The 16,436-nt window shown below is 43.4% G+C and overlaps 1 protein-coding gene across 1 annotated transcript; it reads right to left on the minus strand.

Moving 5' to 3' along the window:
- Positions 1–276: 276 nt before the first annotated feature.
- plaat1 (phospholipase A and acyltransferase 1) lies at positions 277–5,994 on the minus strand (the record flags this gene model as incomplete). The annotated part of the gene is made up of 4 exons (XM_083647138.1): positions 277–378; positions 3,856–4,124; positions 4,721–4,859; positions 5,968–5,994. The coding sequence occupies 4 exons, from the start codon at positions 5,992–5,994 to the stop codon at positions 277–279; spliced, it is 537 nt and encodes a 178-aa protein (XP_083503264.1).
- Between the last annotated feature and the right edge of the window lie 10,442 nt (positions 5,995–16,436).

Here is a 16,436-nt window from a genome sequence, read left to right on the forward strand (position 1 = left end):
ACATGATCCCCTGCCTGATTCTGATAAACCTATGATAGCCAGGCAAGTAAACAGTATGCTGTGCATTTAAAAATAAACCTTTTTTCACATTTGTTGTTATTTAACATTTAACAAGTGACACATTTCATACATCATGCAGTTTTATTAATGATTTGTTTCAACTTTTCTGAAGTACAAGTTTTGTTGTGACGTGTGACTTTTTGAATCATTCCTATCATGACTCCACAGCCACATGAATGCTGGAAGAAGGATCCTGCAGAGAAGCAGGCCAGAAGGTCAGAAGGGCCTGTTTCTGGACCGAGTGTTGATCAGTCCCAGCACAGAGAAGGCGCTGGCAGCAGCCGTCACCAAACTGATGGCCCCGATGGCCCGCGTCGCCTGTGGACACAAGTTCAACACTTTAGTCAACCTGCATCAACTTGCACTAATGTATGTCTTAGTGTGCTCACAGAACTATTACAAACAAGCGCAAACCTGTAAGCCCACGGCGCAGTGGTGTGGCCAATCGGCTTTATTGCACCAATGCCCCCTCCCTCCCACCACCCACATCCCCATAGCCACTCCCCCTACCCATCCCTCGAATCCCAACTTTCTACGACCTTCCTAGCTATGACCTCTTTTCCCTAGCTTCACTAAAATAAATGTCCCTGACTGACACCCCATTTACACCTGGTTTTTAAATGTGACCTGTATCCGGATAAGGTGTAAATCCATCCCATGCATCCACTTCATGCATTCCTGACCACATCTGGAGGTAGTCTGGCTCACATTGTGTTCAGATCTTTTTCACCCCATTTACACCTGGTTTTATGCGACCATTATCCAGATAACTTATCCGGATATAGGTCGCATTTAAAAACCAGGTGTAAATGGGGTGTATGTGTCGTGACTTTGCCCTGTCTCTGACCCAATCACCTAGCAGCAACCACCTAATACCAACCTAGCAACTAATGCTTAGAAACAACAGCAATACCATAGTAACCACTCATATTCACCTAGCAACAACCTATTAAAACTGCTAATACTGCCTGAGGAACCTTACCCTAGCAGCAGTGACCACTTGAAATCATCTAACACCCTGAGTTATTAGTAATTATTAGTTAGTAACCACCTAACACCCTAGGAGTTACTAGTGACACCTTAACCACCTGGAAAGACCATCAATAGCATCCACTTCAAATCACCTAGCAGCAACCACGTAACACAAAAAAGACAAGACATCAATCCCAGATACTGTACATAAAACAAAAATCACCCCCCTCCCTCGATATCGTACAACACAGAATGGAGCATACACTCAAGTGCTTTGAATCTTTTGTGACTACTGGAATTCCACTGCATAAGGCAATAGAAAATAATGAGGAATATGATAGTATCCAGGCAGACAGAGGTTGCTCCAATGCTGACAAAAATGTAGAGTTGACAAACATACCGTAACAGAACAGAAAGGTACATGCCTACACGGATGCAGACAGTGAGCTTGGAGGTTGGCTTGGAGCAGTGGAGGTTAAAACAATCTTAATCTGATGAGATGATCTACTTTCACTTTGACAAGTGAATTCTCATTTAAAGGTTAAATGCCTACCCCACACTACAGGATTTTCAAATCCTTGAAGATTATAAAAATCTTGAGAGCCCACACACTACAGGACAGAGAGAGCCGATTTTTTAACATTTCAATCTTGGGACACACACACAATCGCGTCTGTTCAAACCCAACCCCACACACTAGAAGATTATGCCGAAGATTCACTTTGGAAGCAGGGCTCGACGTTAACTTTTAAAATGAATCTTGACGAGGAAACGCGTGGAGCTTTAATACACTGTGTGGTTTTCTGCTCGCGGAAGTCTTGAAAACTCCACTTTGTCCGCCCAGCCGCGTCCATTCGGGGTGTAGGCCTACTGTGCACGGCCAGGCGAAAACCGTCTGCACAGGTGCCTTGTGGAGGGGCGTGTCTGCTGATTTGACTCACTTTTCCGTGCGGACACTCGCCGATCTAAGCGCTTGTTGTAGGCTACATGCTTTGCAGTATAGCATTAGTTTTCCGTCCCGTTCAAAGACGCACGGGTATTTCACCTCGATGACAATTTCCTCGTTCTTTGTTTCTGTGCGGGGCTGCGGGCGGACGCGGACCAGATTATTTTGCGAAAAACTGTATGGAAACGCAGCTACTACTGGCTCTCTGCTCAAGATGCAATCGCCTGTCGGGTTGTAAATATCTAACATGTTAGATATACCCGATTCACAATCGGGAAGAGGCAGTCTTCCCGATTGTGAATCTTTGAACCCCACACACTACAGGATAATTTGGGAAGATTATCTGCCCGACGCGCATCAAATCGGGAGCACCCCCGAGAAAATCGGGAGGGGGGAATCTTGGCCATAATCTTGCAAATTATCCTGTAGTGTGGGGTAGGCATAAACCCCAAACCCACATCTGTGTAAAGCCTGACATCTAATGGTAAAAAAGCCTGCCATCTGCTATTGGCTGGTCTTTAGTGTGAGGTGATGTCACCACTTGTTGTCCTCTATAGAAGGAAGCCTGGAGCCGTTAGTGAGGCTTCGGGACCTGGGGGCGTGACCAATGCGCAATGGCAGGAACCAGAATCCGGTTACTGCATACGCTAACATTAGTTAGCTAGAGTCTATAACATGAGGTGACTAAAAAATTACATAGTACATAAAAAAAACTTTGATGCAATATGGCATCGCCGCCTGTTCATGGCGACTAGTTAGCCTACACAACTCGAATCGGTGTTTCAACGGGGGAACGATAAAAATGTGGCACATATCCAGTTTACATATTCCGGTTCCGGGGCCTAGGGCAGAAAGACGCCAAGAGGTGTAATTCACAAATGATGGGAAGAGCCTGGTGATGCCAGGTTAATAGAAGGTGACCTGGCACCAAAGATCAAGCAATAGATTTTGGTTTGGCGTTGATTTACACATGAGCTGACGACAGGTGAGAGAGAAACACAGAAAGTAGAGAGCGACCTGCTTAACATATGAGCTGATGACAGGTGAGAGAGAAACACAGAAAGCAGAGAGCGCACTGCCTAACACATGAGCTGACGACAGGTGAGAGAGAAACACAGAAAGCAGAGAGCGCACTGCCTAACACATGAGCTGACGACAGGTGAGAGAGAAACAGAAAGCAGAGAGAGACCTATCTAACACATCAGCTTACGACAGGTGAGAGAGAAACACAGAAAGCAGAGAGCGCCCTGCCTAACACATGAGCTCATGACAGGTGAGAGAGAAACCGAAAGCAGAGAGCGACCTATCTAACACATGAGCTGACGACAGGTGAGAGAGAAACAGAAAGCAGAGAGCGACCTATCTAACACATGAGCTGACGACAGGTGAGAGAGAAACAGAAAACAGAGAGCGCCCTGCCTAACACATGAGCTGACGACAGGTGAGAGGGAAACACAGAAAGCAGAGAGCGCCTTGCCTAACACATGAGCTGACCACAGGTGGGAGAGAAACACAGAAAGCAGAGAGTGGCTTGCCTTACACATGAGCTGACCACAGGTGAGAGAGAAACACAGAAAGCTTTGAGCGCACTGCCTAACACATGAGCTGACCACAGGTGAGAGAGAAACAGAAAGCAGAAAGCGACCTATCTAACACATGAGCTGACGACAGGTGAGAGAGAAACACAGAAAGCAGAGAGCATCTTGCCTAACACATGAGCTGACGACAGGTGAGAGAGAAACACAGAAAGCAGAGAGCGTCTTGCCTAACACATGAGCTGACGACAGGTGAGAGAGAAACACAGAAAGCAGAGAGCGTCTTGCCTAACACATGAGCTGACGACAGGTGAGAGAGAAACACAGAAAGCAGAGAGCGACCTGCTCGGACACCCCCTCCCCGTAGCGCAGCAGGGTGACGAAGTGCTCGCAGTTACTGGCCAGCAGGTCGTAAGACACTTCCTGGTCGATGAGGACTTGAGCTCGCTGGATGATGTCACAGACGGGCAGGGGCGTGTGGTTGTCGTCGTACTTGTTGTTGATGCGGTACGAGTCGCTCCCCACCACCTCCTTCAGCAGCTGCATACGCACCACCGCCTTCCTGCTGAACACTGACTTCACACTGGACATGGCGGCCGCCTGGTTCTCATCTGGGAAGGAAGGAACACATCAGGAGTCCAGTAGCTATCGATTTAACAAATATCGCACGCTTCACACGCTCATTTCTAGCTCGCACGCGGCGCGTACTCACACAACTCGCATGCGAAGCGTGCTCGCCTGTAGGCGTGCTCGCCTGCTCAATGCTCAACTGTTCAAGCAATTGTGCGCCGCCGCACCTCTCTGCCGTATTATAGTAGTAAGATATAAAGAAAACTATATGACTTTTCGATGCAGTATGGTTTTAATAGGATAAAAACTTAGGGCATCATGAGTTTGATTTCTATAATCAGTTTCAAATTCAATAAATTCAATCATTCCATACAGATTCAGAAAACAGAATTTAAATTCAGTCGTCCGGTGGAACAAATCTCATCACTTTCAATCCAAGTCATTTACACAAACACAACAGATCTTTGTCAAGACTTTAGACTCAAGTAGAAGTCATATGACTTGAGTCCCCACTTCTGTCAAATATCAAAGAGGCCAATTCAAACAAACAATAACAAACACAAAATCACTCTTCACTGTTGACTTCCTGATTCCATGTAATGTAAGCTCATGTCTGAGTTATTTGGCTCCTACTGACCAACAGGGGTTAAGTTGATGATGTAACCGTCTCCCAGGTAGAGAGCCCAGTGCTGATAGGCCGGTCTGAAGATCTCAATGAGGTCACCAGGCTGGGGGTCACCGGGGGGGTCAAGAGGGGTGGGGTCATTACAGGCCATCTACAGAGAGAGGGGGGGGACACGGGACAGAGCAGGGGGACGCATTCAAAGCCCAAACAAGAGTTGATGTTTAGTTCTTCACCATTCCTGACACAAAAAAGTATAGTTTTGAGGTTGGAATGATTGGTATTTTGGAAATATTAAATGATGAATTAAACGTAACTCTTTTTCTAAACGAACATGGTACTCATTTGGAATGATGAAGACTAAGCTGTGATATTATTGAACCAACTTATCTCCAAAAAATGTAAAAAAAAATTGACATTTGAATGGGAAACACTACAGTATGCTCAGTTGTGACGCATTGCCTACATGTCAAACTGTCAAACAGTGCCTATCTGTCTCTGTTTAACCTACCTGTTAAACAGTGCCTATATGTCTCTGTTTAACCTACCTGTCAAACAGTGCTTAAGAACCAGCATTAAAACTCCAGACAATAAATGGTTGCAGTTGCTTTTACTATTAGAAACATCCAGTGCCATATCTCTAGGGATGGATTTGATTCCGCAAGTGCTGAAAAGACCTTTACCACTGAGGTAAATAAACAAATTCAAACCCTTTTTATCACATGTGCAGCATGCGCAGCATGTGGTCAAGAGAAGGTGTTATGAGGTGAGTCAGGCATTCATTCATTCATTCATTCAGTCAGTCAGGAATGGATAACGGTGATGATGTCATCAGTGATGATGTCATCAGTGCCAAACTTGGGCTGTTGAAACGGTGATGATGTCATCAGTGCCAAACTTGGGCTGTTTAATAGATGTAGTTTCGTCGAATGGGCTTGAGTTGCATGAGGTCGCCTGGTTTGCTACATGACACACGTGGTCCTGGGGCGAAGTTGCCCTTGTTTTCCTATCAAGACTTGCAGATAGAAAATGTGATGACTATTCACCAAAATTCTGAAAAACCTCAATTTATGGAAGCTAATGGCTGTGAAATAACCACCCCTCCCCTACTCATTCACACACACACAATGAGATGAGATGAGTTTCCCTTTTAGGGGGTCAACAGGGTCTTACCCTTTGACCATTATACATTCATATTCACCCAACCTACCATCACACTTTACGAATTACAGGTCACAAGAACAACTTTCTATTCTACTCACAGTAGAGCTTCCTTGTTGTTTATCCATCCCACATCATGCTTCCACAAAGTCTAAAAAAGGAGAAGAAAACACTGATGGGATGCGCTGTCAGTCATCCACATTTCTATGGTGTTGTCATAGGGCTGCAATGCAATGTGAAGGGCACACACACATGCAGGTACTTACACACAGACAATACACACCAACTCACACGCATACACAATACACACCAGCTCACACTCACACACAGACAATACACACCAGCTCACACACAGACAATACACACACAAGCTCTTGTGCCGCACATGCTGCCACAATAGCACCAACATAATGGGGAACCGGAGAGAAAAATAGTTTTAGCCGAGCTTGTTTCAAATAAACTGAAAACAGTGTCAATGTTTATCACTGAAATGCACTGAAATCCTCTTAGTTCAAAAATACAGATATTATATAACTCCTCACAATGATCACCTGAATGGACAAGGTGAATATTTTCTAAATTTTAAGACTTTCAGTTAGAACACCTATAAGATCTAAATTACACCTCAATGGGATGAAATCTATATCTTCCCAGGGGGCAATGAATATATCCATGTCATTATTAATGCATAATGCTGAAGCCATGCTGAAAAGGAAGGCCACATATTAATTTACTGAACAATAAACTCGATCAACATTGTACCATCGACATGAAAACACTCCACGGTCTAATCTACCCTCATGAAATAGAACTATAATAATCCTGTAATATATTTTAGAAGGGTACAATAGAAATATTGCACTAAAACTATGACTATTTAATTATCTTATAGGAATACTGTGCTGATACCATTTAGGAGATAAAAAAAATGTATACCACGAAAACTCCCTGGAGTAATATTACAGGGATACTTTGACGATTAGTTATGATTAAATTAATTAACAGCCAATACAGAGCAACTGCCATACAGAACAAATACTTACTCAAACTCCAGCAGCTTTTTCTTCCTCACCATTTTAATTCTCCATCATCAATCCGCACATAATCGTGAAAAAGAAAGAAAAAAGAAAGATTTAGTTCCAGTTTCCCGTGATGACACAGCAGTTGACAGCTATCCCAAGTATTTAGTCCTTCAAACCAGAGGCCGGAGGTTGTTGAGTGTTTCAATGCCCAGAGCTTTGACAGATGACAGTCTCACTGAGGCCACAGATACCCAGGTCAGAGAGAAAGAGAGGGGGGGGGGGGGGAGAGAGAGAGAGAGAGAGAGAGAGGCACTATCCAGTATGTCATGGGCTAGCAAAGCAAACACATTGACTAATTTAATTCAAATGCCATGCGATTTAGCCGCATGAGAGGCTAGATCTGTGTATGACAGGATTGGGGTCAACTCATGAATGAACTGATGATCAGTTCCAATTCAACTGAGGAACTGGAAATTGTAAAAGTCTACAGGAAAGAGATTTGGATGATCAATACTGCATGATAAAATGTTATGAGTCACAAAGTGGAATTTCATGGAATTCAATTCTGTTTCCTCATTCTAATTAAATTCTACCCAACAGCGGGGGGGGGGGGGGGGCCCGGCTCCAGACCCAAGTTACAGAGGGGGCCTGCCCCTAGCTTGGGGGGGCCAAGCTACCCAAGGGGGGTCCGGGGGGATTCTCCCCCGGAAGAGGATTTTGTACATTTTAAAGTAAAATTCGTCAACCTGGTGCATTTGAGAGCAAAATGAAGAGGCTAAATCTATGAAGAACTACACACATCTCTAATGTGTTGTGACTTTACAAATAATTAGGCCTAAACAATTAATATTAAGTGTATTTACACATTGTGCACAAATTGCATTCATTGTGACAAATTTACAATAGTTAATATCCAGCCAGAATCATTGCAAATGGATGTTCAAAGTAACAGTTAGCAATAGCATTCAGTTAATCAATGCCTAATGACAGCCAGATTCCGTTTAAACTTTAAAACAGAAAAACGGAAAAACGTTTTTAGCAAAAAAAAATGTTTTTTTGAATGGGGGGGCCAGTTTGTTGAATGGGGGGGCCCGGCCCGGTCAGGCCCGCCCCTAACACCGGGCCTGGTTTCTAGACCCATTTCACAGCAACCGTTTTGAGGTGGTAAAGCAGGAAGTAAAGCAGGTGTGACCAATAGCCTAATATTATGGTTCCATTCCATTTTGGTGTTCCAGTGCCAGGGTACTGGTTAGACCTGCTTTACTAGTTCCTGCTTTACCAGCTGTTTCAGAGGCTATACTAACCTGACAAAAGTAACTTTTTCCAGTTTTTATTTTACTAGTGGCCCCCACTACACGTCCCCTATCCAGTTATTTAATACATCCATGAGTCAGATGACCAAGATGACAGCCTGGCTTTAGTCTGGGCACCTTCCACCCCGCTTTTTGTCATGGGGCGTAAACCACGGAACCAGAATGAACACCGGAAGGCAGTGCGCCAAAAAACATCTGTGTTGCTGTTAGCTTGATGTCTCTTCCCTCGATTAATTGTCTGATGCAAAGCTTCTGTATTGGCTTAAAAGATGTGAGATTGTGAATCCGCAATGTTTCTAAAAATAACTTCGGTACGTCCATCTTGTTTTGTTGTTTGCCGTTCTGATACTTGGGTCAAATTGTCAAGTTAACGTGAAAGTTGACGAGCTAGAAACGCTGCCATCCGGTCTAGGGCGGGCTCTAGGCCGGAACCAGTAGGGTGACAAAATCAATTGTGGGCGGGAGCCAGGCTCTTTCTCGCCGAGAAGAGCCTGGTGAAGAAGCCCCTGACTGCAGTACGCAGATCGGGGAGTGGCTCAACGTGGGCGGAGTCAAACGCGCACTCAAAGTAAAACTCAGCTCTTTCTTCTTCTATCAGATCTTCGGCAGTGTGCACGCTTCTAGGCGTATTACTGCCCTCCGCAGGATAAAGTTCATAGTGACTCTTTTTACAGTGTTTATCATGTAGGAAAACTACTCAATATATCTGTAAAAATCCTGTTGAACAAGATCGTATTTTTATGACATTGTCTGGAAATTCCTGCTTATCAAACTGAACCAACAAACAGTGCTGTGATTCCTTTCTCTGCCCATTGAATAAATCTATTATCACTTGCAGCTGGCTTAAAGTCTGGGTCAAAGCTCAGCCACCTCAATATTATTTCTTTCTGAATTTTAAGTTGTTTCACTAGACGAAACCAGGTATCTATAGAAAACCTAACCCATCGACTCTGAATATCACTGTGTTTAGCAGCTAGTGGGGATCCTAGCAGACTTTGTATAGGTGAATCCATCAGTGACTACAACACATTATTATTGTAATGTTCTGTGTAGGTGTTGGGATATTTTTTACGTAATATTCGATATTCTTGTCTCTTCTTGTGAATAAAATAATGGGAACACGTTTACATTTTCATGAGCCCTCAAAACTTCACACACAACTTCTTACTGAAGTTCAGCTCCCACTGAACTTGACACCTGTGTAACTAGGGCCAGCTGAATTGGAACAGTGAAGTGAAATCAATGCATTTGATACACAGACATCCCTATATTTTTACTTGTTAAATGTTTTCTTTTTACTAAGTCCATTATTTTATCCATGCTGCCTATATTTAAAAAAATATAGAGAGAGAGAAAGAGAGACACATCATGTTAACCTGTGTCTGCTTTTTTTTTTTTTTTGCTCCAGCATTTGCCGATCCAGCAAACACAGGGATGCGCTCAGAGGGTCTTCAATATTCCTCTTTGCGTGTGCTGTGGGGCCCGCCGATTCCGTTAGCACATTTTGGGACTGCTCACAGGATCACTGGAGAGAGAAAGAGAGAGACAGCATGTTAACCTGTTGACGACCAAAATCATGTTACCTCGCCCTAAATCAAACGCCTTGAAAAAAACAGTCATCTATCGTGCCATCAGTCATTGGAACAGCTGCCCCCATCACATACGTCAATCAAACAATATAAGTCCTCTTTCAAATTCCATTTAAGAACCCATTACTTAACAGGTGATCAATAGTCCAGCTGGTCACGAGCAACTCCATTTTTGTATTCTCACAAATGTATGTACAATGTAACTTGTAACCCACCCAAAATGCAAATGTGTTATATTACACATATCTGATATATATCATGTATTATAACTTGTAAACATCACACAAATGTGAGTGTATATATGTATAAGACTTGTATTGTATTGCAGTATTGTATTGTATTTGGACCCCAGGAAGATTAGCTGGTGCCACAGGCATCAGCTAATGGGGATGCTTTTTAAATAAATAAATACATAAATAAATAACCTGTGTCTGATACACCTTAGTGTCTCCTGCTCACAGGATCACTGGAAGAAAAAGAGAGAGATGTAATGTTAACCTGTGTCACATTAGGACACCACCTCAAATACAAACGCTCTTCCCTCTGTACTGAGGTGAGATAAGAGGGAGTTACATTAGTACACCACCTCAAATACAAACGCTCTTTCCTCTGTACTGAGGTGAGATAAGAGGGAGTTACATTAGTACACCACCTCAAATACAAACGCTCTTGCCTCTGAGGTGAGATAAGAGGGAGTTACATTAGGACACCACCTCAAATACAAACGCTCTTCCCTCTGTACTGATGTGAGATAAGAGGGAGTTACATTAGTACACCACCTCAAATACAAACGCTCTTCCCTCTGTACTGAGGTGAGATAAGAGGGAGTTACATTAGTACACCACCTCAAATACAAACACTCTTCCCTCTGTACTGAGGTGAGATAAGAGCGAGTTACATTAGGACACCACCCCAAATACAAACGCTCTTCCCTCTGTACTGAGGTGAGATAAGAGGGATTTACATTAGTACACCACCATCAAATACAAACGCTCTTTCCTCTGTACTGAGGTGAGATAAGAGGGAGTTACATTAGTACACCACCTCAAATACAAACGCTCTTCCCTCTGTACTGAGGTGAGAAAATTAGTACACCACCTCAAATACAAACGCTCTTTCCTCTGTACTGAGGTGCGATAAGAGGGAGTTACATTAGGACACCACCTCAAATACAAACGCTCTTTCGTCTGTAGTGAGGTGAGATAAGAGGGAGTTACATTAGTACACCACCTCAAATACAAACGCTCTTCCCTCTGTAGTGAGGTGAGATAAGAGGGAGTTACATTAGTACACCACCTCAAATACAAACGCTCTTTCTTCTGTAGTGAGGTGAGATAAGAGGGAGTTACATTAGTACACCACCTCAAATACAAACGCTCTTTCCTCTGTACTGAGGTGAGATAAGAGGGAGTTACATTAGTACACCACCTCAAATACAAACGCTCTTTCCTCTGTATTGAGGTGAGATAAGAGGGAGTTACATTAGTACACCACCTCAAATACAAACGCTCTTTCCTCTGTACTGAGGTGAGATAAGAGGGCGGCACATGGTTGACCAGAACACTTGCGAAACGTTAGTGATAGGGAACTCTGAACACGGCTGAAATGTTAAGTGTCAGGTCACTCTGAACACGGCTGGATCGTTAGTGTTGAGTCCCTCTGAACACGGCTGGATCGTTAGTGTTGAGGCTCTCTGAACATGGCTGGATCGTTCGTGTTAGGTCCCATTTCACATGGCTGACCAGAACACGCGCAAAACAGTGTCTCCTGCTCACAGGATCACTGGAGAGAGAGAGACACAGCATGTTAACCTGTGTCTGATACACATTAGTGTCCCCTGCTCACAGCCGTCACAGGATCACTGGAGAGAGAAAGAGAGACACAGCATGTTAACCTGTGTCTGATACACATTAGTGTCTCCTGCTCACAGGATCACTGGAGAAAGAGAGACACAGCATGTTAACCTGTGTCTGATACACATTAGTGTCTCCTGCTCACAGCCGTCACAGGATCACTGGAGAGAGAAAGAGAGACACAGCATGTTAACCTGTGTCTGATACACATTAGTGTCTCCTGCTCACAGGATCACTGGAGAGAGAAAGAGAGACACAGAATGTTAACCTGTGTCTGAGACACATTAGTGTCTCATGCTCACAGGATCACTGGAGAGAGAAAGAGAGAGACAGCATGTTAACCTGTTGACGACCAAAATCATGTTACCTCGCCCTAAATCAAACGCCTTGAAAAAAAACAGTCATCTATCGTGCCATCAGTCATTGGAACAGCTGCCCCCATCACATACGTCAATCAAACAATAAGTCCTTTTTCAAATTCCATTTAAGAACCCATTACTTAACAGGTGATCAATAGTCCAGCTGGTCACGAGCAACTCCATTTTTGTATTCTCACAAATGTATGTACAATGTAACTTGTAACCCACCCAAAATGCAAATGTGTTATATTACACATATCTGATATATATCATGTATTATAACTTGTAAACATCACACAAATGTGATTGTATATATGTATAAGACTTGTATTGTATTGCATTATTCTATTGTATTTGGACCCCAGGAAGATTAGCTGGTGCCACAGGCATCAGCTAATGGGGATGCTTTTTAAATAAATAAATACATAAATATATAACCTGTGTCTGATACACCTTAGTGTTTCCTGCTCACAGGATCACTGGAGAGAGAAAGAGAGAGACGTGATGTTAACCTGTGTCTGATACACCTTAGTGTCTCCTGCTCACAGGATCACTGGAAGAAAAAGAGAGAGATGTAATGTTAACCTGTGTCACATTAGGACACCACCTCAAATACAAACGCTCTTCCCTCTGTACTGAGGTGAGATAAGAGGGAGTTACATTAGTACACCACCTCAAATACAAACGCTCTTCCCTCTGTACTGAGGTGAGATAAGAGGGAGTTACATTAGTACACCACCTCAAATACAAACGCTCTTTCCTCTGTACTGAGGTGAGATAAGAGGGAGTTACATTAGGACACCACCTCAAATACAAACGCTCTTCCCTCTGTACTGAGGTGAGATAAGAGGGAGTTACATTAGTACACCACCTCAAATACAAACGCTCTTCCCTCTGTACTGAGGTGAGATAAGAGGGAGTAACATTAATACACCACCTCAAATACAAACGCTCTTCCCTCTGTACTGAGGTGAGATAAGAGGGAGTTACATTAGTACACCACCTCAAATACAAACGCTCTTTCCTCTGTACTGAGGTGAGATAAGAGGGAGTTACATTAGGACACCACCTCAAATACAAACGCTCTTCCCTCTGTACTGAGGTGAGATAAGAGGGAGTTACATTAGTACACCACCTCAAATACAAACGCTCTTTCCTCTGTACTGAGGTGAGATAAGAGGGAGTTACATTAGTACACCACCTCAAATACAAACACTCTTTCCTCTGTACTGAGGTGAGATAAGAGGGAGTTACATTAGTACACCACCTCAAATACAAACGCTCTTTCCTCTGTACTGAGGTGAGATAAGAGGGAGTTACATTAGGACACCACCTCAAATACAAACGCTCTTCCCTCTGTACTGAGGTGAGATAAGAGGGAGTTACATTAGTACACCACCTCAAATACAAACACTCTTCCCTCTGTACTGAGGTGAGATAAGAGGGAGTTACATTAATACACCACCTCAAATACAAACGCTCTTCCCTCTGTACTGAGGTGAGATAAGAGGGAGTTACATTAGTACACCACCTCAAATACAAACGCTCTTTCCTCTGTACTGAGGTGAGATAAGAGGGAGTTACATTAGTACACCACCTCAAATACAAACGCTCTTTCCTCTGTACTGAGATGAGATAAGAGGGCGGCACATGGTTGACCAGAACACTTGCGAAACGTTAGTGATAGGGCACTCTGAACACGGCTGAAACGTTAAGTGTCAGGTCACTCTGAACACGGCTGGATCGTTAGTGTTAGGTCACTCTGAGTACGGCTGGATCGTTAGTGTTGAGTCCCTCTGAACACGGCTGGATCGTTAGTGTTGAGGCTCTCTGAACATGGCTGTTAGGTCCCATTTCACATGGCTGACCAGAACACGCGCAAAACAGGGTATTTTGCTCACAGGATCACTGGAGAGAGAAAGAGAGACACAGCATGTTAACCTGTGTCTGATACACATTAGTGTCTCCTGCTCACAGGATCACTGGAGAGAGAAAGAGAGACACAGCATGTTAACCTGTGTCTGATACACATTAGTGTCTCCTGCTCACAGGATCACTGGAGAGAGAAAGAGAGACACAGCATGTTAACCTGTGTCTGATACACATTAGTGTCTCCTGCTCACAGCCGTCACAGGATCACTGGAGAGAGAAAGAGAGACACAGCATGTTAACCTGTGTCTGATACACCTTAGTGTCTCCTGCTCACAGGATCACTGGAGAGAGAAAGAGAGACACAGCATGTTAACCTGTGTCTGATACACATTAGTGTCTCCTGCTCACAGCCGTCACAGGATCACTGGAGAGAGAAAGAGAGACACAGCATGTTAACCTGTGTCTGATACACATTAGTGTCTCCTGCTCACAGGATCACTGGAGAAAGAGAGACACAGCATGTTAACCTGTGTCTGATACACATTAGTGTCTCCTGCTCACAGCCGTCACAGGATCACTGGAGAGAGAAAGAGAGACACAGCATGTTAACCTGTGTCTGATACACATTAGTGTCTCCTGCTCACAGGATCACTGGAGAGAGAAAGAGAGACACAGCATGTTAACCTGTGTCTGATACACATTAGTGTCTCATGCTCACAGGATCACTGGAGAGAGAAAGAGAGAGACAGCATGTTAACCTGTTGATGACCAAAATCATGTTACCTCGCCCTAAATCAAACGACTTGAAAAAAACAGTCATCTATCGTGCCATCAGTCATTGGAACAGCTGCCCCCATCACATACGTCAATCAAACAATAAGTCATTTTTCAAATTCCATTTAAGAACCCATTACTTAACAGGTGATCAATAGTCCAGCTGGTCACGAGCAACTCTATTTTTGTATTCTCACAAATGTATGTACAATGTAACTTGTAACCCACCCAAAATGCAAATGTGTTATATTACACATATCTGATATATATCATGTATTATAACTTGTAAACATCACACAAATGTGATTGTATATATGTATAAGACTTGTATTGTATTGCATTATTGTATTGTATTTGGACCCCAGGAAGATTAGCTGGTGCCACAGGCATCAGCTAATGGGGATGCTTTTTAAATAAATAAATACATAAATAAATAACCTGTGTCTGATACACCTTAGTGTTTCCTGCTCACAGGATCACTGGAGAGAGAAAGAGAGAGATGTAATGTTAACCTGTGTCACATTAGGACACCACCTCAAATACAAACGCTCTTCCCTCTGTACTGAGGTGAGATAAGAGGGAGTTACATTAGTACACCACCTCAAATACAAACGCTCTTCCCTCTGTACTGAGGTGAGATAAGAGGGTGTTACATTAGTACACCACCTCAAATACAAACGCTCTTTCCTCTGTACTGAGGTGAGATAAGAGGGAGTTACATTAGGACACCACCTCAAATACAAACGCTCTTCCCTCTGTACTGAGGTGAGATAAGAGGGAGTTACATTAGTACACCACCTCAAATACAAACGCTCTTCCCTCTGTACTGAGGTGAGATAAGAGGGAGTAACATTAATACACCACCTCAAATACAAACGCTCTTCCCTCTGTACTGAGGTGAGATAAGAGGGAGTTACATTAGTACACCACCTCAAATACAAACGCTCTTTCCTCTGTACTGAGGTGAGATAAGAGGGAGTTACATTAGGACACCACCTCAAATACAAACGCTCTTCCCTCTGTACTGAGGTGAGATAAGAGGGAGTTACATTAGTACACCACCTCAAATACAAACACTCTTCCCTCTGTACTAAGGTGAGATAAGAGGGAGTTACATTAATACACCACCTCAAATACAAACGCTCTTCCCTCTGTACTGAGGTGAGATAAGAGGGAGTTACATTAGTACACCACCTCAAATACAAACGCTCTTTCCTCTGTACTGAGGTGAAATAAGAGTTACATTAGGACACCACCTCAAATACAAACGCTCTTCCCTCTGTACTGAGGTGAGATAAGAGGGAGTTACATTAGGACACCAGCTCAAATACAAACGCTCTTTCCTCTGTACTGAGGTGAGATAAGAGGGAGTTACATTAGTACACCACCTCAAATACAAACGCTCTTCCCTCTGTACTGAGGTGAGATAAGAGGGAGTTACATTAGTACACCACCTCAAATACAAACGCTCTTTCCTCTGTACTGAGGTGAGATAAGAGGGAGTTACATTAGGACACCACCTCAAATACAAACGCTCTTCCCTCTGTACTGAGGTGAGATAAGAGGGAGTTACATTAGTACACCACATCAAATACAAACACTCTTCCCTCTGTACTAAGGTGAGATAAGAGGGAGTTACATTAATACACCACCTCAAATACAAACGCTCTTCCCTCTGTACTGAGGTGAGATAAGAGGGAGTTACATTAGTACACCACCTCAAATACAAACGCTCTTTCCTCTGTACTGAGGTGAGATAAGAGTTACATTAGGACACCACCTCAAATA

The sequence above is a fragment of the Poromitra crassiceps genome, assembly GCF_964638095.1.
Source record: "Poromitra crassiceps genome assembly, chromosome: 12".
Classification (NCBI taxonomy): Eukaryota; Metazoa; Chordata; class Actinopteri; order Beryciformes; family Melamphaidae; genus Poromitra; species Poromitra crassiceps.